This window comes from Haliotis cracherodii, unplaced genomic scaffold (genome assembly GCF_022045235.1).
Source record: "Haliotis cracherodii isolate W230 unplaced genomic scaffold, xgHalCrac1.p SCAF_13, whole genome shotgun sequence".
In the NCBI taxonomy this organism is placed as follows: Eukaryota; Metazoa; Mollusca; class Gastropoda; order Lepetellida; family Haliotidae; genus Haliotis; species Haliotis cracherodii.
The window spans coordinates 29,740,982-29,767,568 of NW_027266268.1; the positions used below are offsets into that span (position 1 = coordinate 29,740,982).

Below are 26,587 nucleotides of genomic sequence, written 5' to 3' on the forward strand. Positions count from 1 at the left end.
AGAGATGTTTGACTTGTCGGGTTTTGTTGGCTAGAATATTATTTGAATATTTGCATTTCCTAGGAGAGATCGGAGACCAAGAGATATTCGTAAACAAGGAGAAGATCCACGAGACCGACAAGGTGAACGCCAGATGGACAGACAGCATGACAGACCACATGACAGACCAGATCGGCATGGAGATCGTCCGATGGAAAGACACAGTGATCGACACAGTGACCGACACAGTGAGGATTCTGAACACGATCGGGACAGGGAAACTTCCAAATACGACAAAGATAAGGTAACTAGTTCCTTTCGGGTTGTGTTGAATTTTTTAGGTCTAAGTCAACTGATACTTATCATAGAGGCAATTAAATGTATCCTGAGGTCTTTGTGATATTCAATTATTTCCAGGCCATTGTCATATAGTTGGAATGTTGTTGAGTGAGGCTTTCAACAATGAAAAATTGCTATTCTATTTCTGTATCTCTATCTGGCTTGATAAGAAAGTAATGAAAATCAGTTGTCATGAACTAGCCACATGATGTACCTTTGCATTGAGTTTTGACAATGATAACTTCTATCTATCACCCATAAACCTGATGGCTATCTCATGAGTTCACTACTTGGGTATTACGAGGAATGGTTTATCACTCTTGCTTGATCCTTTCCTGCAATCTCTTCATTATCTTTCAGGATGACCAGGGTCCTCCAAAATCCCGAGAGGGATGGACACATGGACCACCACCCCCACAGTACAGAGGTGGCCCAAGGCCACCACCACCAGGAATGGATGGGGTGTGTATTCCTTCCTCTATATCTGTCAGCTTAACAGTATGGATGTTTTTTTAACTAGTTATCGTCTCATTTTTCAGTTCAGAAATACTTTCGCTTCAGATATTTGGCTAAATGTGTTTTTATTAAATCTCTGTCTTGCCTATGGGATACCCTTGTGGGGATTCCGGGTTAGAAAAGGTCCCCATCAAGCAACTAATGTTGGCTGTAAGAGCTGACAATGAATCAGGTTTTCAGGCTAGGTGACTTGGTTGATAGTGTCATCAGACTCTGACGGTAAAATTAAGGGACAATTGCAACCTGGTGTAATAGCCCTTGGTATATTGTCTACTCTTGCTTCAGCGCTGGCCGATGCATCCCTACAACTTCATGTCTCAACAAGGGCCATACCCTCCCCATTTCCGTATGCCACCTCCACCCCCTAACCAGAGGCCGGCACCCCCATATGGCCCACACCCACCACAATTGAACCGGCACTCTGGAGCAGAGGATGAGGATGAGATTTGGAGACAGAAGAGGAGACAACATGGAGAAGAAGTCAATGCAGCTGTAGAGAGAGCACGCCAGCGACGAGAAGAAGATGAGAGACGCATGGAGGCTGAGAGGAAAGCTGCTGCTGCTGAGAAATTAAAGCAGCTTGATGAGAGGACAGGCAAAAAGAAAGAGGATAAGGTGGGTCTCTATTTGACTTGATGCCCAAGACATTTACAATGAATAACATAAACTCTTTTCAACACCAGTCAAGCGGCACACCAAGTTCCCAGAGACTCTGGGCTGATAGATGAAGCCTACACATATCAGGGAAAATATAAGCTTGTATAACATCTTTGCTTCGACATGTCATGCACCATTTGAAAGGTCTGATCCTACTGTATGAAAAATATGAAAGTTATGTTTACCACGATATTTAAGCAATGCATTTAAAACTTTAAAAATTTTGCATTACATGATCACACCAAAACATAGTAGTAACTTAGATCAAGAGATGTAAGTTTGATATATTTTAGAAATATTTTTGATTTTATTGATTACTTTATATGATTTATTTAATGATTTACGTGAAACGTCTTTCTATTGTATTGTTCTACGACATCTACACTATGGACCCGTTGTCAAGGCATGTGTCCCATAGTTTTTTAAAATATTCTTTAGAGGAAATAGTTAATAATACCAGACAGTAGTGTTGCAAGAGTTAAATGTACAAGAACATCATCAGTCAACTATTTATTCAGCGTTCTGGATTTATGGATTTAATCAATGATTTTTGAACAACTCATTGTTGTCATTGCTTGAAAGGCTTAAGAATGCAAGTTATGATACTATCTACAGACAGTATTAATTAACAGTGACCCCTTGACTTTCCTTCTTAATTTTGAAAACCAATTAATTGAAAGGTTGACTTGTCTAAGAATCTTGTTAACATAAGACAGGTTAGCAGAATTTCATCATGGTGGAGAGTGAAATGGAAAAAGCTGTCTCCTACATCTTGTACATTTCAAAACAAATTGTATTCGGTTCCAGGAGAGCCGAGATGGAGCTGAATCTGACGGTGGTCGATCAAGTCGTACTCCAAGTGAGAGTAGTGAGAAAGATTCAAGGGATGGAAAAGACAGATCTCATCGGGACTTGTCAAAATACCCAGCAACAGTGAGTGATTATTTCACTATTTATTAGATCAAATTTTTACAATCTCTTACTTTGGCGACCCAATATTATGAGTTACAGTGATGCTAAGTCTAGTTTAATTGAGCTTTCATTACAAAATGCAGCAGTATAAATCAGTGTGAAAAATTTACTTGCCTGATCAGTAAAAGGGACATCCCTGAAAGCGTACATTCTACCAGCCCTCTGGATAACTGTCACATTAGACTGACAGACTAGTCCCAATTTCCCTGACAATGCATTTCTTCTTGACAGTATTAAGATTTAGTATTGGGTCACCTTTGTGCTCAGAGATGCTACTATATTTTACTACTATTGCATGGATTTGGTTTAGTTATTTGTAGACTGGTAGTTTGGTGTCAGTATTTGAGTTTTAAACAAAATGTTTGTTTGTGTTTTGTCTTATGTAGTTCATTGTTCTAATGACTTACTACTTTCAAGTTATCCTTGAAAGATGCAAAATGGCTACTGAACGAGTGAATGTTAACATTAGAAATGCTCATTATTCAGACACATTGAATAAATGTCTTTTGAATTTTGTTCTGTAATTGATAAAAGAAAATCTTTTGAACTAAATCTGTAATTGTCCTGGAAATCGAGCATTTACTTTTGTGCATGAGAAGGTTATGTGTTATAGAAATAGTCAGTGTATTTAGCTCAGAGACTAAACTCACAGCAAGGGTGTATCTGAGGTGAAACTGTTGTCACATCTGCTTTTACTATTTTCATTGTATCATAGATGCATGTTTTTACATATGCATGAAAGAAGCTTGTTTGTCCTGTCTTTCAAATAATCAATGGGAGCTTGACCTTTTTATCTTATTTTGCAACATAATCTTTTCTATGCGCTCTGTCCAATCTTTCTTACTGTGTTGTCTGTCTGTAGTTAGACTTTCTAACTTTTCTGCCTGAAAGAAATCCAAAATTCCTTCCATGTGGTACCTATATATACCTATCTTGAATAACTATCGGATTGCCCCTTGCTAGACCCAGTTCAGTGGTGAGTTAGTCTCTGATCTCAATTTCTGACAGAGTAACCAGACCTTCTCCAAAGCCTATGCTCGGAATGTGCCTCCACGATTTCAAAAACAACAGCAGGAGCAGATGATGCGGCAGCAGACGTCGCAGTCCCCCTCCTCCCAGACCCCCAATCAACAGCAGCAGCAGCAGCCAGCACAGCAGGGGTCAGGGCAACACCCCCAGTTACCCCAGGGCTTCCGGCCAGGGCAAGGACCACCACCACATTGGGTAGGAACTCCCTACGATCCCCGGGCGTGGGGAGGCATGCCACCACCCCCATTCATGGATCCCAGATATGCTGGAAGGATGGAAATGGCTGGTGAGTTTTTCAGTGTGTTGAAATTGTGCAGGCTGAGGCTCTCCCTTTCCACAAGCGTGTACTGGTGATTGAATAGAAACATGTGAACAATTTGTAGCACCAGGTCATGTTCCTCGTGTGTATGACAGACATTTGGACTAAAACCGTAACTTTGTGCTGGCAGTGTTTGAAATTTAGGGAGGCCCTGGTGTCCTTCAGGTTTGCTCTTATAGTAGTAGTTGTGTTAATCCCTCAGTCACAAGCTAGCAACATACATGATGATAAAAGGACCCTTTGTTTTAAAAAACTGCATGGTTTGTGTAGTGCAATGATTTGTACACAATTTGATACGTATCATGATAGGATAGATGAGAAAAGTGAATATATTCTACTTTGATATGACAGGAATACAACTGCTCATTTATTTTCAAATGTCACTCTGATAGTCTTGATAGTTGTTGACTTCTGATTTATGTTGCTTGTCAGTACCATTGGAAAAACTACTGGTCTATCTGGTTAATTGAAAATATAAGTGATTTCTTACACTGATTACGTAAAACCTGAAACTCTTATTTTGCAGGCATGCACATGTACCCACCCCCACCAATGCGTCGCCGCACAGACAGTCATGGCTCTGGCACTGACAGTCAAGACAACGAGACCCGACAGCCAGAGCAGTATGAACGTGATCCACGAGACCCACGTACATGGATGGAGAGAGGATATCCACCTCCCCCACCAGGTGTGTGAATACTGTTCCTCGGCGTGAATTATGGCACATAGGCAGCGATAGAAACTAACAGTTTTTGTCCACTAGTCCGTATAATGATAACATATAGCAAAGCCCTTAAAATTGCAAGTTTCTACTAGTCCTTAGGATACCTTAACTATTGGACAGTTTGGTAAGGACTGCAGGACTAGTGCCAAATTCTAACACTTCTGGGTTCACCACTGGTTTGGCTGGTCCAGTCGCAAACATTTCCATGCTGCTTGGATACAGCCAAAACATGAGGATGATAGTACTAAATAAGTTCCCTCTTCTCAGTTGTCAGGAACCCCTTGGGTACCTGTGAAAATGTATCCCCATTACTTTATTGAGGTGACCAAATTGGATTGGGTTTTCAGGCTCAGTGACATGGTTGATTGTGCGTTATCATACATGGAACTATGCTCATATCAACCGCACTGTTATTAACAGGTCAGCCATAATATAGCTAGTATATTGACTGTCATGAGACAACAAACACATCTGCCAAGAAGGTTCAATTCCTTTCTTCATCATATGATACTGTTTATAGGTTTGAACATGTGATGAGAGAGTTGTTCTTTTGTTGTTTACCGTCTCACTCAGCAATATTCCAGCTATTGGATGGCTGTCTGTAAATAATGGAGTGTGGACCAGTGAATCCACCGATTGATATCATGAGCATCGACCCATGCAATTAGGATATGAGGACATGCATCAACCAAGTCAGCGAGTCTGACTACCTGAACCTCTTGCGACAAGCATGGGTTGCTAAAGACCTAACCGGATCTCCACTGGTCATAAGAGAGTTAACAGTTTGAGATGATGTTTCTGTTTTTATAGAAATTAGAATTGTTTAATATATTACAGTTCATATTTAATTCAGTACATGTGGCACTAAAGTATTTTAGTTACAAAATCTCTTCTATTTCCCCCAGGTCCATATGATGAGATGAGAAGAGGTCCATACTTTGACCCAAGGATGTACCATGAATATGAAAGATACGACTATGAAAGAAAGTGAGTTATTTTGTCTATAGTTACATGCACTTTTGTCCGATGGCAAATTTAATGATTGTAATGAATAGGTTGTAAACTTGCTTCTCTTATTCAATATGATGAATATTTTCAGCCACGTCAGCCTACAAATTCTTAAAAAATTCTTAAAAGATTCTTCCCAACTATCTGTATGAACCATGGAAAATTTATTAGGGTTTCAGCCTTTTGACCACCCTGTCTGGCGCTCGGCATTAAGGGGCAAAAACAAGGACTGGTCGGCTCAGTGTCAGTATACTGTGTCTGATTGGGGTATTAATGATAAACTGCAGCATGGTATCTCAGTGGGCTAGCATTTTCAAATCAGCATTAATCCAGATGAGTACACGCACATGTGCATGCACATTGCTATATAAGTGCAATAATCTTGAAAGCGACATTTAAACCTCAGTTCAACCCACCTCACCTCAAATGTTTATCCTAACTTCTTCATCTTTCTAATATGCTTTGACTGTTGTTTCAGAGATTATGAGCACCAGGGGGAGATGGGGGACAGAGATGATCACAGGGATAAGGAAATTGATCAGGATGGACCCCCACTTACAGACAAAGCCCCTAAGGATCTTGAACATCGAAGCTCTGTGACAAGGAGCCCAGTTGTACAGAGAGATCCCTTTGATGAAGCAGTTGGCAAAGATGACAAATTGGAAAGTTGGGATGTTGATGAAAAGTGAGTAGTTTACTGAATGATACAGATTTGATTATTTAAAGGTGGTGTTGATATAACTTGAAAATTGCTGACTGCTCTGTAAAATAACATTAACTTGACCAAGGTGAAAAGTTGTTTACACTAATTCACTCAATAAAGGAAAGGATTCTTTTCACTGAAGCATGGAACGTATGCAATATATTTTTAATCATTAATTTCAGATCTGAAGAAATTCCACCAGAGCCCCGAAGGCAGAAGCCTGACTTGGACAAGAGGGAGGACAAGGAGACTGATTTCAGGAGAATGAAGGAATGGGGAAGTCATAATTTTCAAAGCTCACAATCAAGACACGACAGAGGCCCACCATCTCAACCACAAAGAGCATGGGGAGGAGTCGATGAGGGCAAATCACGTAAGAAATATTACTTTGGTAGTTACATGTGAATGTGACCTGGCCAATTATCAATCACCATATCCAATGAAGGCTGGTAGAATTTTATGGTTTAAGTGCGGTCCTTATTTTTTCATTATTTGAGCAAGTAGTTAAAATAGTGTCCCGTGATAAGATTATTTACAGGCTGCCGTGATATGGCTAGGATATCGGCGCAAACTAAAATAACAATAGCTTAGTGATTAGATAGCTTACTGAAAAGCCCTGCTAAAAACTTTTGCAAACTTTGATTATTCATTAAAGGAGAAACAAGACTAAAAGAAAAGAAATTGCTGTTTATTTGTACTGATTACACGCTCGTGTCTTGTCAGGGAGAGACCATCACCCAAGTTGTCCACCACCAATACCTCCACAACAGGCACAGTCTGCACCACCACCACGCAGCAACTTCATGTCACTCAAGCGAAGTGCATCCAACAACTCAACCAGCTCGGCTGCATCGTCAGAAAGGAAAAGTGATTCACCAAAGGAGCCAGTTCTCCATGAAAAACCAACCAGCTTGAGGAAAGAACCAAGCAGGGTAGGACCAACAGTCTGTTTTTCAGTTTCAAATGTGATCAAGAATATTATTTGAGAAAATGTTACTGAAGAAACTGCACACAAATTGAAAATGCAGTCTACTTACAAGTGGGGTAGGACTTCCTTGATGAGAAATGCCCCCCAAATTCTGTTAAAATTGAAGGCAAATCGTTATTTTTTAAGTCTATTAAGTGATTTTCTCATGAGCTGGTGATCAATGTTAGTATAATTTTACAAATATTTGTTTTTGTTGTAGGAGTCGATCAAGAAAGAATCCCAGAGAGAGGTTGTGGCAGTCCCAGATTCATCCAGAGCCGAAACAGTCTGGAGCAGAAGACAAAGTGAAAAGTATGTGAGAATACGTTAAACAAGATATTGACTAAAGCTATGCACAATAAACTGAATAGTCTGGTCTTCTCTTTGAGAGAATAACAGTACAAAATATTATTTTTTTTGTTTTTACACAGAAATGCTGCTAAGGAGAAACAGCAGGAATCTGCCCCTGAGCCACAATTTGAACGTCGTGATGACAAGAAGGAAAAACCCCAGATTGAGAAGGATGGATTTGACGACAGACGTGATCGAGGGCCTGGCAAGGACAGACCGCCTGCAAAAAAGAAGAAAGAGGAGCCATACATGGACAGGTTTGAGCGAGACCGTGACCGAGATCGTGGTGATAGGGACAGAACCCGAAGTGTTCCTGGTCGTGGTAGAGAGTTTGTGCGTGGTCGAGGACGTGGCAGGGGGCGAGGTGCCCGAGGTGGACTTGGTTCTAGCCGAGGGCGTGGAAGAGGAGACTTTCACAGTATGGATAGACCATTCAGAGGTCAAAGATCAGACAGGGGTCAGTCCTTCGGTCACTGGAAAGACAGGCCTGAAGATGATCAAGCTGAGGGGGAGGATGTAGACACTTCGAAAAGGCGACGTGGACGTGATGAGGAAAGTGATGTGTCTGTGGATGAAACAAGTGGTACCTACAGTGAAAGCTCGAGTGAGAGGACGTCGGAAGCCAGGGAAGTTTCTCAGGGAAAGGATAAGGAGAACAAGGATGTGAAGTTGACGAAAGAAACAAAGGAGGAGATCAACAACACTCAGAAATCTGCAAGTCAGCAGAAGGACAAAGGTGCACCTCATCCTCGGGAAGAGCGGGGTAGGCCACGTAATAATCCCTGGATGCGAGATAGACGGTATGAAAATAATGACCGATTTCAGCCAAAGCCCTATGGGGAACGTGCTGACCTTGATGACGATAGTAAGGAAAGGGGAGGTGGCTATCGACAGTCCAGTGCAACTGCCAGTGCCAATGCTGGGGGCTTCACACCGAGAGGGGAACCCTCAAGACGAGGGAGAGGTGAGTTCATTTGCAACAAGTTTTGTCGTTTAACACTTGCTTAAGGGCGTTCTAAAGTTAATGGGAATGCTTAATTGAAGTTCAGTTATGATTGTCAAGGATTGCACACCTGTTTTGTATTGCACACTGCAAATTAGGATTTTTCAGTTGTCAAAAAGAAAATATGAGACAGGATGTATGGTAGTGAGGCAGACATTGATGAAACTCAATTGCCTTACCACTTTCCATAATCGTTTAATCCCTGATTTAATCGCCTTGATAAAACTTACATTCCCAATGCATGTACCTGTTTGGTATTAATTGTGATGTGTTGCATCCAGGTGGAAATGCAGGTCAAGGTCCGCCAAGGGGTGGTCGAGGCAGAGGAGGGAGGTACTTCTCGGCCCCACCTCAGAGGGGTGGGTACAGTCGCCCACCCATGACCAATGGAGATAGAAGAGATTATGGTGACATGGGACCTCAAAACAGGTTAGTGAACATGTTGTTGACTCTTCAGTGGATGGCTATGATGAATGAATACTTTAGCACTTTATGATATTTGAAATGATATTCTGAATTGTTTGGAGGATTGTATTAATCAAGAAAAGATTATTTTTAACCATAATAGGACTGACAGTAAATTTCTTGAAACCCTCAACACCTTCAAGATCACAGATTATATAATTTGAAATGATATTAGAATTATTTGGAAAAGCAACATTAAATTTGAATTTGGCTATCTGAGGCTTCTTGACTCTGCGATTTTGCTATTTAGAAACATATTAATAATGAAGTTTTAAGGTCTTCTGTGAGTTTATTTAAATGCTGTATTTTACTTTCCAGACGGGATAGGAGACAAGAAAGAAACCCCCCTCCTCCGAGATTTGCCCGTAGAGGTGGTATGAGTGCTGAACGAGGACGGGGTTTTGAACGTGGTGGTAGAGGTGGTCGATCAAAAGGGAGAGGAGGAAGTGCTCCCCCTACAACCAATTCTAAGAAACCCCCATTGACAAAGCAAGCGTCAAATGAAGGGGAAGAGTGGGAAACTGCTTCTGAAAGTAGTGATGTCCTTGAAAAAAAGGATCCAAAAAACGAGATAAGAGACGCTAATAAAGATAAGCGCGATCAACCCTCGAAAAAAAGTTTTTCCAGCCAGCGGCCTCTTAATGACCGCCAAAATAGACGTGTAAATAATAGTGTGGATTCTAGGAAGTCCAATAGCATGGAGAGGAGGAATTCAAATAAGGAAAAGTCCCCGAACTCGACAAAAAACGGGGCAGGTCCGGCGAACTCAGTACCAAAAGCCAAGGCAACTGTTAATGTGAACCATAAGGAGAATGTGAAGACGGTGTACCGTGTGGATGGAATTGTGCCCAATGATCCCACGGCCATCAACAACGCCATTAACAGTATGAACAACAGGTGAGATAGAAAATCTACATTGAATTCTTTATGCAGGTGCTGGCAGCAGAAATAGCTGAAAACCATAATTTGCTGTTTTTGTACATATTAAATGAGGCTTGTCCTTGAGGTTTGCCCATACAAATCATAGCTTTTTAATCCAGGGAACCCCTGAATCTCGAAGATTCAAGAGACTTAATTACTCAGTTTACTCTGCTTTTAATGACTGGTGGTCACAATGTGGCACATGGTTGATTGTGTGCCATAATATTATGTTGCTGTAACCTGATGACTGGGATAGTTTGTTGTATTACAGTAAATGTTGGCAACCCCTTGTATTACTCTGTAATTAATGAAGAACTTGGAAGTAGATCTTGTCAGCCAGATGATGCACTAATTGATTGAGCTATGTGCAGTGATAACTCCTATCTATCACCCATAATACTGATGGCTTGTCTTCATAACATAATACTGTTTTGTAATTGTTTTGGTAAATGATGTCCCAAGTACTCAATGGTTCAAGACATGAATATACTTGGAATATTGCCGACTACCTGGAAAAAAAACACCTTTGAGGCTTCAATAACTGTTTTCATATTGGTTTATCAATAAATTGTGCTTGACATATATATTCTGCCATGTATTAATCAGTGTCCAACCCAGGCCGTGTGATTGCACAATTCACGCTAAAAAAAACCAAATCGCCCCTCATAAAAAAAATTAAAGCGCGATCTGTCGCGCAGAGTAATTTCTTGTACAGTCACTTACTTTATCAGCTGTTTATCCCTACCTTTAGATTCAATACTCACTAAATCTTTAATCAATTAACGAAGAAAGACAGTTCACAGCAAACATTGTAAACAACTGTCGAAGACCGATTGATAACAACCAGAAGTTCGAACAAAAGTGACGTCTCTTGGGTTGCTGAATAAATTGTCGATAGGATTGGCATAGGAAACGAAACTTGATTTACTTTAATAGAAAACGTTTCAAAACTTTGATCAAAATTATGTTGTATTTTGTTGTTTTGTAATCAAAAACCTTCGACAAGATGAATAAAGACAATAAATATTAAATCTTGAATAGTTCTGAAAATATTTTTGAGCATTTTAGTTGGTTTTAGTTTCATTTCTGAAATCACACAATATGAATTGCCGACTGTCATAGCAGACGATCTTTTGAATAGTGAATGACCATGTCGCGCAAAAACAAAAGAATTAGACTTTTTTAATCAAAATGGAAAAAAGCACAAAGCATTGTTATTCATTTCAGTTCTTTATTCTGATCTGTTACACTTTTATATGATGATGTTCCAGTACATAATTCAAAATAAGACATTTTTTAAGAAAGCAATTATCCCCCCCCCCCCCCCCCTTCTTTTTCAAAATCCCCCCTATTTTCTAAATGATGGGGGGACAAGTCTCTCCCCCCCCCCCCCCCCCCCCCCCCCCCTTGATTTTCAATTCTGGATTGGACACTGTATTAATGTATCACTAACCTTAGCATACTTATCTTGGATGGGCACCCTGCCTAAAAAGTGGCATCTGCTTGTCAATGGTTAACATGGTTAAGGTAACCACATTGAGAAATTATTAAAAACATTTTTAAAATTCATGAAAAATATGCCAGTTAAAAAAATTGTCTGGGGGGATAAAATGTAAGCAAGAGATACAGGAACATTATAGACTAGGACTGAAAGTTCTGACTTTCCTTTAAGAAATAACACATCATAATTTTAGTTGTTTTTTTGTTTTGTTTCAGAAATAAAAACATGGGGAGGAAGTCGGACCTGTCAGACGTATCAAAACCTTTGAAGAACGAAAAGGAGAAGAAAGACGCCTTGGCTAATATTGACATAAACAACTATGCAAGTAAGTCCTCTAGTCCTGTGAAAGTTACATTTCATTAACCATTGCAGTTGAATCAATATTGATCTACTTGTTAAATGGCCCCTGAAGGGATTCTAGGGAATATTGCACCAGAGCATACCATGCTTGCTAGATTTGAGCATTGAGGGGTGGTGTCTTGTGACACGGAATATTGTTTTCTGTGGTGTTAAGCAGCATTCATTCACGCACTTTTAACATTAGGATTAAAGTTCTAAAATACTATACAAGTAAATACTAACTAGCAAGTAAGGAGTGACCACATGTCAACCCTCAAAACTGGGGTATGTTATGAAAAATGAAAAATAGATACCTCTAATTTTGACCCAGCAGCATGCAGTGATGAACATTTGTAATCTGTCAATCCAATGAAAACTGTGATTTGATTTCTTTTTCACCTGAGCATGCTTGTTGGTTAATACAACTAGTTGGAATATGATAGATTATTTTAAGATTGTATGTTAATATGGAATCAGTAAATAGGAAGGAATGCCCGTAGTGCATAGAAATGAACATAGAATGGATGCTTGTTGATTATATTTATCCAATTCTTGAAATGTTTTGGCTAGAAAAGAATTCTGCAAAGATAGGTATGAACTTATTCTGCTAAACTTATGAAAGCCTTCAAAGTTTAAGAGATGTTTTGTTAATTTGCAATAGGTATTTACTACCGTATATCGCTGTGTATAAGGCGACCCCACGTATAAGACGACCCCCCTGTACATGCCTTCAAAATCAACCCAAAATCCTATACTACGTGTATAAGGTGACCTAGAATGAAGCACATCACAAGTGCGCACACAAACCCTATATATGCAATAAAAATATGTTTATCTTGCGTTGTTTTTTTCTACAATGATAGGTCGCGTGTGTAACTCCAGCACACATTGCCATTTTGTGTTTACACGGTACGAGACCAAATTGGTGCCCGTAAAATAAAATTCATTTATGAAGTCATAACATATAAGAGACAATGGTGAGTAATTTAATCGCCAATCAACTATGTTGTAACTAACTAGGCTTATGTTTGCTTCACATTCAGCGTGTTTATTCCACAATCACATGTACACACCGTCTCCAGCACTTGTTAATACAACTGTAAAAACAGCGGGAATTGATTTCAGCTTCACCGGTTATCACATGTTAGGTCACATGCGCAATATGCAAATGCTTACCGGTACTTCCGGCTCTCTACTCACGGATGTTGATTGTTTTACCGTGTCAGGTGGTTTGACAATCTGCATCGAGGCGAGGGTCATTTCAACTTTATTTGCAGAAATTATTAAACTTTATTCAAGGAAAAGAGATACAAATCATGTTTATGTATGGAAATAGTTATTGGAACAGTTATTTAGGACGAAATGCGAAGTTTTTTTGTCAAATGCTGGGCTGGCTATCGGACGCCGGTTGACATCGCCAGTGGAAAAAAATGCGAGATCTTCGACTCTGTGTATAAGACGACCCCCCTTCTTAACCCCCTCATTTTAGGTACGAAAACCTCGCCTTATACACAGCGATATACGTTATACTGTTTACTATAAAGAATTTTCTTCACATGAATTACTCAAACATTTAACATGAAAGCATTTTTTTATCAAACTTATTGTGCCATTTGTATGAACCTACCATATTTTAAGGCAATTATGTTATTAATATTATGTAATTGTTCTTTGTCATTATTGACAATTAACAATTTACTGGGTGCGATTTCCACATATTTGGCTTGCAATGATGATTCTTATATCTGTCAATCCAATGACAATTTATATTGGCTGATTATACTTTAAAGCAACTGAGCAAGCTAAGGAAACATGTTAATCTCTGATACCATTCTCAAGAGTAGATGCCATGTGGAATCTAGTTTATTTACCAATTGTTTGCTTGTTGTAGGTGTGGTGGTTATTGATGATCAGCCAGAAGTGACGATCGATGATCCCAACTTTCTATTTGAGAACAATGAAGGCTTTCAGGAGGTCACATCAAAAAAGGCCATCAAAATAAAACAAAAGATGCAGGAAGCAGAGATGAAGAAAATGTCAGAGACACATAAGAAACGGGACCCAGCATCAAAGGTACGAGATATCAGTCAAATAGTCTGTAAGATCAACTATAATTAAGATTAGGTGGTTGCAATATGGGACCTTGTTGACTCCCATTGACCCTGATGGCTGGTATTGATGCTTGTGCTACCAACCACTGGTTGCCTGGCCCAGACTCAATTATCTACAGGCCATTATGATGTAGCTTGAATATTGCTGTGTAGAACAACTGTCCCCCTCAGAGATGTGGCCTCACCCTGACCAAATTGGCTTTCCAAACTCAGTCACAGTCGTAAAAGATAACATGCCCACTAGTCCTTATAATTAAAACATATAGCAAACCCCTTAAAAATGGCAAATTTCTACTGGTCCTTATGATACCTCAACTATTGGGCAGTTTGGCAAGGACTACAGGACTAGTGCCAATTTCTAACACTGCAGTCATTGCATGGATTACCATTGTGATATGATTGTCACAATGATGATCATTGCAAACAGTCCTTCATACCGCAAACAGAGAGATAACTGCTGATGAACGGGAAACCACTTGCACTCAGATATTTCAGCTGTCACAGGTGATGGACAGGTGTTTCTTGTGTTGAAAATATGTCAGGTTGATATTTGTATCACACCAACAGCATGCGATGATGAATGTTTGTAATCTGTCAATCCAATGAAAACTGTGATTTGAGTTTAATAGCATCTGAGCATGCTTGTTGGTTGTTGAAATTCATGTGTGTTAAGTGAGGATTGGCTGACTTATTTTATCTGAATGGCATCGATTGTTACTCCATGATTTCAACTATCAGTTTGCCTGGCTAAGACTTGATTATTTACAGACAACTGGGATATCCTCAGCAAGTATTACTTGTGTTGTAAAATGCCCCACAACACAGAATGGTGTTATAAAGTCCATTTCAATGTTGAATGATGTATTTTTACAGGTAATTGCGAAACCAAAAGGTCTTACACCAAAGATAGAGCGTGCCCGATTCTGCAAAATGAGTCGTTTGCCACCACGTTTCGCCAAACAAAAAGAGCAGAGGGAAAAGGAGAAAGAGGCCAACCTGGATGTTATGCCCAAGATTGAACAGTGGAACAATGACCTCGCTAACAACATCCCAGCTCCAGCCCACCTCACAAATGGAGACGTCAATAGTAAGTGTACACAATACAAACTTTCAATACTGTAAGATGGGGCTTCGTGTTTATGTAGTTTTGCATGGTCATGGGATTTAGATGACATGTGATACAGCACTTGTATTGCATGATTTTGATTTGTCAAAATTAAATATTTTGTGGTATATGCTATACACAGTACAATCTGAGTTTAGACAGTAGTATGAAGCCTTGTGACTAAATCTTTGTTTGGTGTAGTAAGCTCAGCTAATAGTCAATTAAATAGTCTAGCGCACCAACATCCGAAAGGTTGACTACAGTATTTAGCAAATAGTTGACATGGCATGAATGTTGTGTAACTTCTAGTCTTAAATTACAAATGCAAAGCTAGAAGATTTCAATACCTCCAAATTATGGACCTCTCAAACAAAATACATTGTACTGTGAGTCTGTTACAAAAACATTCTCTCGTCTACTTGCTCGTATTTGTCTCTTTGCATTTTGAGATGATTTTTGTGTTCGTATATTGGGAACCTAATTTGAAGCCTGATTCCCAACAGCTTTTGAAGACATCTTGAACAGCTTGAATATTGTTTTCATATATTTGTTTTAATGTTACTAAAAAAACCCACATTATTTTCATATGTACGCAAGAGTTTTATTTACTGGTGTATTTCAAAGTAATTTCTTAACTTTCAGACTCTGCTACCAAGTCAAACCAGCAACAACAGCAACAGCAGCAGCAGCAGCAACAACAGCAACAACAACAGCAACAGCAACAACAGCAGCCATCCCAACAGATGACTGTTGCCATGTCTTCCCAGAAGCTGAGTATGCAGTCCCAGGTGCCACCATTGTCGATGACGCCAGCCCCTATCCCTACTGTGAGTGCGTGGACTAAGCCCATCAACTTCTCCATGACTCTGGGTTCATCGCAGTCCCCCGTAGCGGTGGATAACAAGATGGACAAGGGCGACCAGCACGACAGCGGGATAGATGTAAGTGACCAGCCTAATTCTACCGCCTCATCTACCCGGAGCTCCCCAAGCGCAGAAAACAAGCATAAGGATGAGTCTAAGGTATAGAAGCAATATTGAAAGAGAACGAGCTCGGCTTGCCTCACAGTTGTCGTCCAGCCTCCTCGTGTTTGGTTGTAGTTTCTTGTGGTTCAGTTTGAGTTTTTACTTGTACCCTGCATGCTACAGAAATGTTCTCATCACCAAAAGATTCCAGTTTTCTTTGGATACCAGGTTCAGAGAAAGTGAAGACCCTGTATTCTGTGTTTAGACTGTAAGCATGGTTGTAGTAGGACTGATATAGTTTCTGTTAGACTAATTCTAGACTGCTTGCCCATACCTTAATGAATTACTTGTTGATAAGTTAGCATGAACTGGGCTTTCTTTTGGCCAATTCTAGATGATTTTGCTATTTGTCCAAATATGTTTTGTCTGTTTCATTGCTTCTTTTTACATCAGTGTCACACTTGGTTGATTTTGATGTTTTCTTTTTACATCTCAACTGTAATTAGAATTCCCTAGTTTAAGTTCAGAATGTAGGACTATGATTTGCAAATCTTCAATTATTTGATTCTTGAGAGAAGACACAATGTGAATGTTGCTATACATCTCAATTTATTTCAGGATAAAATGCTGGAAGAGAGAATAAACAAAGAGCTGGAAGACACACCTAACTTTGATGCACCAAAACCACAGCCTCAGAGGCAACCTAAGGTACTTTTAAGCTGTCACTAATGTTACTTGGGTAATGATCAGTTCTCGATTTTCACATGGTTGTATTAGTTTCTCTTGATGCATGTAGGTGTGATTTCAGCCAGATGCTTGGCGTAAACAGAGCACTAGTGGCACAGTTTTCAAATCACAATTTCCTGTGGCCTTTTGCCATTACAGGACCTGCTAATTTGAGTATGAACACTAGATTTGCTGTGGTTATGAAGTATGTCGTTATAGGTTATCGACCTGTGAAGATCTGGAGTAAAATAGGTCTTCAGCAACCTATGCTTGTCGCAAGAGGTGACTAATGGGATCGGGTGGTCAGGCTCACCGACATGGTTGTTGCATGTCATCGTATCCCAATTATGTCGATCAATGCTCATGTCAATCCCTGGATTGTCTGGTCCAGACTCGATAATCTTTCAGACCGTCGTCATAAAGCTGGAATATTGCTGAGTGCGGCGTTAAACAACTAACAAACAGTATAGGCTATCAGCTTAGTTAATTAACATATTGACAGATTGTCAACTAAAATGGCCTGAAATCTTTTTTCAAAAGTTCATAAATTAATAAAGTTTCCTAAAGCAATTTGTCTCCCGCAAAAGACTTTCAGCTTCATGCCCAGCTCATGAATTTCAAGAAAGTGGTAGTTGTCTTCAACCAGTGAACAATGTTTCTGTGATATATTGACAGAAGTGGGTAACCTTGCCTAGATGAACACTACCAAGCTAACTGTCGTTCATTTTCAGATGAGCGTTAGCATATCACGTGAACTTCTTAAGGGGAATTCCTCAATCTAAAAATATCGTCAAATAGGGACGGTATCATCACGCGATTCAGGCTAGAAATGATGCAGGCTTTGAATCCAGACAGGTCTTTATATGCCCGTCACGAAAATGAAGTGTTCATTTGACGTTACAACAGAGAATGCTTTACTTAGCAAAGAAATCACTAAGCTCCACACTGTCGTGTAGGCATTGGGACTTAAAGCCAGGCCGCCTCAAGTGGTCATCCCTGTCATCAGCAACTCATCTAGCCTTAGTATGACTCAAATGCACATCCAAAGTTCACGTTTATATGAATCCATCTTCAGAACCAACTGGTTCTGGATTTCTTTCCAATTCTTACTTTACTTGGTGCAACTTTTGTTTCAAATGAATGACATTGCTAAAACCGCCATTAAAAGTTTGATGTTTAAAGGCTTGTTTCGTTATGATTTATGTATCTGTCAAAAAAGGATTGAAGTTGTATTTGTTGATGTTTATCAGCCAATGAAGACAGTGCCTCACATGAGCAAATTTTATGATGCGCATTGCGCTTCATGGTAAGTTTCCTCATGTGAGGCACTGTCTTGTTCAATCTTTAAGTAATAGTTATTCAGTTGTGTTCATCCATTGGATTGTAGGGCTGGTGGGGTGGCCTTGTGGTTGAAGTGTTGCCTTGTGGTTGAAGTGTTGCCTCACCATGACGAAGGCCCATGTGTGCACAGTGTGTGAAGCCCAAATATCATGTTCGTTCCATGATATATTTGGAATATTACGCAAAGTGGCATAAAAACCTACTCTCATTAATTGCTGTGTGAGTCACTTCATGTTGGGTAGACTATAAGATTTGTGTTTCTTTCAGCCAAGCCGCAGTGAAAAAATGAGTGTGAAGGAGGCCCTGAACAAGGAGAGCAACAAGGCTGTGAAGAAACCCGACTTGGTCAAAGATAAGAAGCCCGACCCCATTCAGATGCCGCCTAGTATCAAAGACCGCTTCTTCAAGGCAAGTTTGTGTTCAAGCTGAACCATAATTGGTTGGATGTCTTGTGGTTCTGGCACTAGCTCTTACAGATGTTTCATTATCCTCATCAGGCAGACAAACACTGGGGATTGCTGTAATATTTATTGCCGTTAGTGTTTCTCTGAATTAAATAATGATTGAACATAATAGTGCTTTTGAATGTAGCTTGTACTTACATGTATCCTTTGAATTATTTTAAAACACTTACATTTCTGTAATTTTGAGTCTTTTTGTGACCTATTCCAACAATTAAGATATTTTACTAACTATTCATACTATTGATTACAATACTGCATTGTAGATTATCAATCTCATTAAAATCTAAGTTCTCGCTGCCGCTTAACAAAGGTCTGAGGACATCCAACTATGGGTCATGTCAGAACGACCTTTCGCGAACTTTGACCAACAACTGATATGACTGACAAGAAGTCGACATCAGCCAATTAGAAAGCAGCTTTCTCGAGCTATATGGCACTCGTTTCAACCTGGTGACTTCCATTTCAGACTACGCTTGAAAAATATGTTGACACAGTTCTTGATTAAAGTTTTGAAAACTGAACAAACGAACATTCTGGAATGTGTAATATATGGTTGAGATTGTATGGCAGTGCTTCTCACGTACTGTGCAACGCCTCCTCCTTTCAAATGTTTATCCCTCGGAATCAAGAGATAGACGATAATTTTGACGGAATCAGTCGTACGGCCCGTAACTGTCGTTCGAAATACACAGTGTTAACGTTTTCGAGGTTGCATGATTAGAAAACCAATTTTGACTGTCACTTTCATGATCTGGTAAGCGACACTTTGATTGGTCGGATGAAAGGTCGTTCTGACATGACCTGTAATGGGATGTCCTCAGATCTTTGTTTAGCGATACTGAGAACTAAGATCTGATTTTAATGAGATTGTGTAGATTATATGCTGTATATGTGGTAAATGCTGCAAATTTGCATTTTCAGGCTATGTTTGTGCTAAATACTTTAAATTTTTAGAAAATGTGCAGACACCTTCACTGGTCTCCCTCAGGTAGAGGTAATTGATTAGCGAAAAGAGTGTTTTGTGAACCGTTCATGTTTTCAACTTACAGAGTGATGATACTGAGCTGAAACTGGAGTTTGAGTTTGATGAAGCTCTGACGAGCTACCAGGCTGAACCTCAACAACCAGAGAAGACTGAGATTGCAGAACCCCCGAAGTCTGTGACAATATCCAATGATGTAACTTCAGCAAATGGACTTGGTATCAACTCCCCCACTGCCCATGCTACCCAGGACCTTAACCTAAAGATAGCTTCAGTGAAGAGTGTGTGGGAAATGGCACCTGGTCCCTTTGACCAGCAACCGTAAGTTGACAGCTTGTAAAATATTCATTGATGCCCTAGCCAAGTTATGGTCATTTTAATGTGAAATGTTCTTCCACAATTTTATGAATGCGAAATAGGAGGCATTTTTAGAAAATCCTTAACCTGTTCAAAGCATCTGTGAACATGAAATGGTGATTCCTGTGACGGTTGATTTTACTGATATTGTTTGTTCCATCAAGTAAAGAAACCAGGGAACACACACAAATGTCTTCAGCTGAAGACCTGGGTTTGATTCCCCACATGGGTACAATGTGTGAACCCCATTTCTGGTGTCACCCCTGGATATTGCTGGAATATTGCTAAAAGCTGCGTAAAACCATACTCACTCGTCTGCAGGTGATTAGGGACAATAGCGTGATGTGAGGTTGTGATTTGTAATAATCACTTAATTACTGGCTAACTTTCTGTTCATGACTCGTAGTAGTCTTGGTTTCAGTATGTAACTGGTAATATTTGATATCTGTATGGAATGCAGTAGCATCATGGAACAAAGCCCCCTTCGGGAATCCAGGGCTTCAGCACCCATACTTGTTGTACGACTTCCTGGTGATCTGCTGGTCATGTGTATCATTGTACCCTGACAGCATGGATCATTGCTAATGCAATCAACCATTGCTTTCTCTTACCCACACTTGAATATTTAGTGGCGGGCGTGATGTAGCTGTTAAATTGCTGGGGATTAAAACATTTTCTCATGAAACAATGGATGACATGAGGGAATTGATTGATTGAAATAGTATGTAGTAACAGTTTTAATATCCTTCATTCATTTTTTTGTACTTTGAAAATTTATTTTCCTATGTAGCCTTGCTCTTCCTTGAGGTTTTTTGTATGATAATTGATGTTTCCAGAATCTCAAGTGGATGTTCTCTGGCTAATGCTCTGTCAACAAACAGTGACAGCGTGGCTAGCGCCAACACGTTCCCTACGTTCACGTCCGAGGTGGAGACCATTGTGTCAGCAACATCAGTTGTCCTGGAAACAGTTGTCAATCGTAATGAGAACACCAGCAGTCTGTCTCCTGGTCCCAGCACGCTGTCACCACGACCACAGGACATACAGGTGTTCGTACCAGAGGTGCCTGACCTCAAACATCATGAAAAGATGCCCATGGCTGAGCCCTCTAATGTCTGCAAAGTAAGTATGCCGTACTTTAACTCATCCTAACTAACCCATGCTTGTCGTAAGAGGCAACTAACTGGATCAGGTGATCAGACTCGCTGACTTGGTGGAGGCATATCATTGTGTCCCATTTGCGTAGATCGATACACGTTAATCACTGGATTGTGTGTTTAGACCTGACTCGATTATTTACAGATTACCGTCATGTTGCTGGAATATTGCAGAGTGCAGCTTCTTGTACAAGGCACTTAAATTGTTGAAGTGCGTTGTTAATCGAAATAACTCACTTTTGATAGCATTAGATATTTTTAAGCTTGAATGAATATTAAGAGTGTAGATATATGAATTGTGTGTTCTGTTTGCTCATCTGAACCGAAGCTTCATGTGAGCCTTTGTAGAGGCTCATTGCTCTTTAAAAAGGTTTTGACATCTGTGAAACCACAAAGCCTATGATGCGGACACTTTCCAAGGATGATTCCAGCATTTTTTCTGAAAACTGCTCCAATTCCTATCCTTTTCTAAACATGACATTATTCGTGTTTCAAATTATTTGTTTTAATGTATTGCAAAAATTCAGATGAAATAACTTGAATTTTGTTCCATCCATGCTAACTGTAATTGATGTCACATTCATTGTCTTCCATTGCTTGTCATGCTAGCTGTTCGTCCATTCAATTAACTAGTCTGTAGGCACAACCTGGTCTGCCCATCTTGCAGGTAAAGCCTCAACAGTTTCAGCCTCACAGTGCCGGTGGCGGTGGAAACTCGATGGGCCAGCCCACGTCCAATGTGCTCCAGAACATGTCAGCTGTACCCAGTCCCCCTGTCGTCCTGCCTAGTCAGCATCCTTTCCAGCCCATACAGCTGGGGTCACAACTGCTGACACAGGAGCCCTCTCGGGTAAGTCATTTTGCTTGTGATAATGGTGCAAGGATGATTATCAGTTTGATTCACCGAGGAATCAGAAATCTTATAAACAATGTGCAGTACATTACCATCACTAGCTGAAAGAAAAATGTGCAGATGTAGTATCTAAAGTGCTATTAACGTCATCACCCATAAAATTGATGGCTGAGTTCTTAGATTATTATTATATCCCCAAACTAAAATGGCGGGGTATGTATTAAGTGCTGTTCGTCTGTCTGCCCTTCCGAGGACATTTTTGTGTGCGACCTATAATTTGAAAACTACTGCATAGATCTTTTCAAACTTGGTAAATACTTTCTATACCAATAGAAGAGGTGCAGTGCGAAGTTTGATTTCGATATTTGGAATTTCTGAGGAAATATGAATTTTTATGTTTCGAACTTTGAATGTTTTTTTTATGGCTTCAACATTTGTGCACCCTATAACTTTAACAACTTCCTGGATTATTTTCTAATAGGAAAGGTTCAGTGCAAAGTTTGATTACGATAAGAGAAATTTGTGAGAAAATATTTCATTTTTCATGTTTTGAACATGGAAATATGTTGGTGTTGGAAGTCAGGGGTATAAGTGAGCCCTGCTCACTTTTGGGCTTGTTTCTTTTCTGTATTTGACTTGTACAAACTGTAAAATTGCAGAATACTGCCAGGGTTCGAAATTAAGTATGAAAGTCAAGGGATCCTTGTCACTTAAGGGCAGCAAAGCTCAAGGACTCCGGAACCTCTTTTAATTAAAACACTACCTTTGTTGTAAATTTTTGTCTTTGAAATAATGCTGTTTTCTTATTCTACATTTTCCAGTTCTCACAGCCCAACTACGGGTTCAGTTTGTCACAACCTCAGGCGCAGATCGGACAGGCTACTCTGACACAGCCTAGTCTCTTCCTGCCCACTACTCCTACACAGCCGGACCTGTTCCCATCACAGCTCTCTGCATTCGCTCGTAACCAGCCGTATGGACAGACGGCACAACAGAACACCATCATGGTGTCCTCAGCTACCTCCTCTCTTATGTCCACAACAATCAAACCACCAACACAGAATGCATACAGTAGGTTGAACCTTCTCATATACTTAGGTGTTAAAGATATAATGTAGCTCATGATATCACTCTCTCGTTTGTATGGACTGTTTACAGGCTGCTGGCATGTGTTTGTAACATAGCTCAGGGTGATGTTATGTTGACGTACACACTAATAGAGGGCCCCCATGGGATTCTGTAGCCTAATAGATCCACATTACTCAAGCAAATAAAGTAATCCTCGAACGGTTACGTGGCTTCAGGCTTCTATTTAGAGATCACCAGTCCTCGGCTGGAACATTGCTGACTGCGGTGTAAAACTTCAGTGGAGGAGAAGTGGTCAACATCTACATGATGATGCACAGACAATTTCAGGTTTTGATTTGACACAAAGTGTAGTGGGGCAAGGGTGGCCCAGACGTCTAAGGCGCCGTGATTCGCTGTGCAGAGTTGCGTCCGTTTGGCATGCCAGAAACCTATGATTGTGGGTTCGAATCCTGGTTTGCCCCATTTGTGTCTAGGTTTGTCAGCACCATACCCGTGCTTGTGGGTTTCAAAAAAGTGGTAAACGTCTGATACCTGCATCATTTTGCGCTTTCCTCCCACATTAAGCAGACACGCCGTGATATAACTGGAATACTGTTTAAAGCGGTGTAAACCAAACTCACTCAAAGTGTAGGTTTTTTTTAGCTTGGTGCTCATAATCTCGATTCAGAAAATATTAAGTTTGATGCAAACATTGCAGTGGATTCTTGAACATGATCTATATTGTACAGCTCTGTTTACTATTTGTGAAGAACGTTTGTGTTTATTGAATGGTAGCAGCCGTCTTCACATACATTTTCAATCTTTCAGGTCAGCTCCAGAAGAGTATGCCAAGCATGGGCCCCAGTTCGCTGCAGTTCAGTCAGAATCTAAACAACAATTCCCTGCAGCCATCACAGATGTTCATTCAATATGACCCTAGTCAGCTGTTTGGTACAAGTCCCTTACTAGGGAGTACACAGAATCCTCAGAACAACTCGCAGATTCTCAGCTCACAGCTAATGCAGCCTAGGTAACCATAAATTCTGTTCATACTTCTAATTGCAGGTGGATTAACATTGTGTATCTAGCAAGTGTTGAATTCAACTGAAAAGGCCTGGTGTAGATGCTTTCATGATAGTTGTGAAAAGAAATTTTGAAACTTTTCCCATCTCACTCTATGCATTTCTTCTTTATTCTTGATCCAATGTGGAAACATGCTTGAACAAAGTTTCCAGCTTCTAAACAAAATTTAAAAAATTCACCCAAACATCCCAGCATGACCATGGTTACCATTTCCATATGGGGTCAAAGAAGAAAGAAATGCATAGTATGAGTTAGGATAAGTTTCAAAATGTACAATTTACAGGAAAATGTCCAATTTATGGAAAATGTGCCCTTTTTTGGATCAGAATATCTATTTGTAACAATGATACCATTTCCCCTACCAATGTTGTCGTGCCACTGTTTTCCTTGGTCTAAACAGTGATTTGAATATATGAATATATACTACTCAAAAGAAGTTAAGGATCACCTGATTCTTCCATATTACAATAGTTAATCTCTTATGCCATGACAGATTAACATTACCAATATGAAAGAATTGGGTGATCCTTAACTTCTTTTGAGTAGTATATTATGGCTTCTGAATCCTGCCTGTGAGGTCATGCTTCTCTCCATTAGCTCCCTTGGTGTAATACATGCCATGTTGAAGGGGGACTGAGATTAAACCATATTGTTTGTGTTCAGGAATGCAGTACAGAATGTGCAACCTGTACAGCCGACATCATCCTTCTTCCAACAGACGCAACCCTCACTACAGCAGAACTTCTTTGCTCAGCAGCCGACTTCGGCACTACAGGTAGAAATAGTAGCTTATATAATTTAATTAAAGTGGTGATGATGCTTCTACACACTTCTCCCGTGAAATATTTTGACATTTGTATGCAGTCCTTATAGACTCAGCATCTTGGAGGGCAGTGGGTAGCCTCTTGTTGAAGGCGTTGGCCTGTACTTGATTTCCACACTTGATACATGTGTGAAGTCTATTACTGGTGTCCCCTGAAGTGAAATTGCTGATATATTCATACTCAACATATTGGAATCTTTTCCAGTCCATATTAAGTGATGTAGTTTCTATTGATGTGTGTCATGTTTAGTGTTTTCTGTCAGCACCATACCTGTGCTCGTGGGTTTCACCAAATGATAGATGTCTGGAGACCTGCATCACTTCAGGCTTTCCTCCCATGTCAGTCGGATGCGCCATGATATGACTGGAATACTGTTCAAAGCGGTGTTAACTCCCTCACTTTGATGTTTTTGATGGGTTCCTGTACAATATGTTGTTCTTGTCCAGGGTGCTCTCCAGCAAGCGGCAGCTGGTCAGCAGTTCTCAATGCAGACGTTTGGGAGCCAGGGTGGACTTGGACTTGCTCTTACACCCCCTGGTCACACCCATGGTCAGGGGCTCAGTCTCAACCCACAACAGCCCAGCAAGTCCTCACAACAGTATAACAACCCTGTACTGCAGCAGCAGTCACCACAGAGCACTCCAGTAAGTTGACAGTCGCTTATGCTATAGTAGTCATTTTTGTTTTGTGCCAAAGGGATTCAGTATCCCCATGACACAATCTAGAGTACCATTGAAGGCATATTTGTGTCCTACATGTGCTTACTATTGTTACAAGAGAAATTTCCAAGTTGAAGTGGCAAAGAAATGAAACCACATCATTTTAGAAAGCAGACATTGGATTAGCTCAAGGAACCACACATCCTTAATTTTAGATAGGGCAGCCAAGGTGCCTCAGGTGCTAGTGTCCAGAGCTGTAACCATTGACTGTTATGTACCTTCCTCTTGTACTTTTACAAAGTCATTTGTTTAGAAATCTTCAGCAACCCATGCTTGCCGTAAAAGGCGACTATGCTTGTTGTAAGAGGCTACTAACGTGATCGGATGGTCAGGCTCCCTGACTTGGTTGATGCATGTCATCGTTTCCCAATTGTGTGGATTGATGCTCATGATGTCAATCACTTGATTGTCTGGTCCAGACTTGATTATTTACAGACCGCCATCATATAGCTGGAATATTGCTGTGTGCGGCGTTAAACAACAAACAAATTGTTTAGAAATTGTCACTACATATTGACTAATGTTTTGTGTTCCTGCAGATGAAGTCTCCCCCTCAGAGCATGTCGGGCAACTTGCTGAGTTCTTCATCGCAGTCTCAGAGTTCCAATGCCAAGCATTTTAGTGGGCAGATCTCCAACAGAACGACTCAACAGAGGTTCCAAAATGTTCAGCAGTTTCAACCAAAATTTGGTTCTCAATTTTTGGGACAGCCCATGCAGACTCAAGGTATGTCGTAATGATTGTCAAATTGTTTTGCACACTTATAGATAATTTCACACACACACACTCACACACTCACTCACTCACTCACTCACTCACTCACTCACTCACTCACTCACTCACTCACTCACATTTGTGGTGTCCCCTGCCGTGATATTGCTAAAAGCGGCGTAAAACCTCTTTCTCTCTCTCTCTCTCTCTCTCTCTCTCTCTCTATTTGAATCTGTAACAGATATGATATGATACCAATCGCAGCAACCTATGCTTGTCTACGATACATATCAGGGGGTCTGACTTGGTTGATTGCAACTTGGTTAAT

General features: G+C 40.2%; 1 protein-coding gene and 2 non-coding genes across 7 annotated transcripts in view; all 3 read left to right on the forward strand.

Annotated features, from left to right (window-relative positions):
* The window catches only part of LOC139459830 (protein PRRC2C-like), a 37,914-nt gene that overhangs the window by 9,306 nt on the left and 2,021 nt on the right, over positions 1-26,587 (forward strand). The window contains exons 11-38 of one of the 5 annotated variants that reach the window (XM_071241527.1): positions 64-283; positions 679-780; positions 1,120-1,449; positions 2,299-2,424; positions 3,472-3,778; positions 4,338-4,499; positions 5,441-5,522; positions 6,022-6,228; positions 6,429-6,619; positions 6,970-7,178; positions 7,434-7,525; positions 7,645-8,528; positions 8,849-8,996; positions 9,351-9,929; positions 11,670-11,779; positions 13,685-13,866; positions 14,778-14,991; positions 15,652-16,031; positions 16,593-16,682; positions 18,309-18,449; positions 19,555-19,808; positions 20,681-20,966; positions 21,642-21,851; positions 22,676-22,925; positions 23,751-23,952; positions 24,669-24,780; positions 25,276-25,473; positions 26,088-26,274. In XM_071241527.1, the coding sequence (XP_071097628.1) occupies positions 64-283; positions 679-780; positions 1,120-1,449; positions 2,299-2,424; positions 3,472-3,778; positions 4,338-4,499; positions 5,441-5,522; positions 6,022-6,228; positions 6,429-6,619; positions 6,970-7,178; positions 7,434-7,525; positions 7,645-8,528; positions 8,849-8,996; positions 9,351-9,929; positions 11,670-11,779; positions 13,685-13,866; positions 14,778-14,991; positions 15,652-16,031; positions 16,593-16,682; positions 18,309-18,449; positions 19,555-19,808; positions 20,681-20,966; positions 21,642-21,851; positions 22,676-22,925; positions 23,751-23,952; positions 24,669-24,780; positions 25,276-25,473; positions 26,088-26,274 (6,455 nt within the window). The remainder of the gene's footprint in view (positions 1-63; positions 284-678; positions 781-1,119; positions 1,450-2,298; positions 2,425-3,471; positions 3,779-4,337; positions 4,500-5,440; positions 5,523-6,021; positions 6,229-6,428; positions 6,620-6,969; positions 7,179-7,433; positions 7,526-7,644; positions 8,529-8,848; positions 8,997-9,350; positions 9,930-11,669; positions 11,780-13,684; positions 13,867-14,777; positions 14,992-15,651; positions 16,032-16,592; positions 16,683-18,308; positions 18,450-19,554; positions 19,809-20,680; positions 20,967-21,641; positions 21,852-22,675; positions 22,926-23,750; positions 23,953-24,668; positions 24,781-25,275; positions 25,474-26,087; positions 26,275-26,587) is intronic. The other 4 variants (XM_071241528.1, XM_071241529.1, XM_071241531.1 and 1 more) reach the window with 4 other exon arrangements.
* LOC139459994 (small nucleolar RNA SNORD83) lies at positions 519-590 on the forward strand. Its single transcript, XR_011652741.1, has one exon. It is a non-coding gene; the product is annotated as a small nucleolar RNA SNORD83 (small nucleolar RNA).
* On the forward strand, positions 10,289-10,361 carry LOC139459990 (small nucleolar RNA SNORD83). The gene has a single exon (XR_011652737.1). It is a non-coding gene; the product is annotated as a small nucleolar RNA SNORD83 (small nucleolar RNA).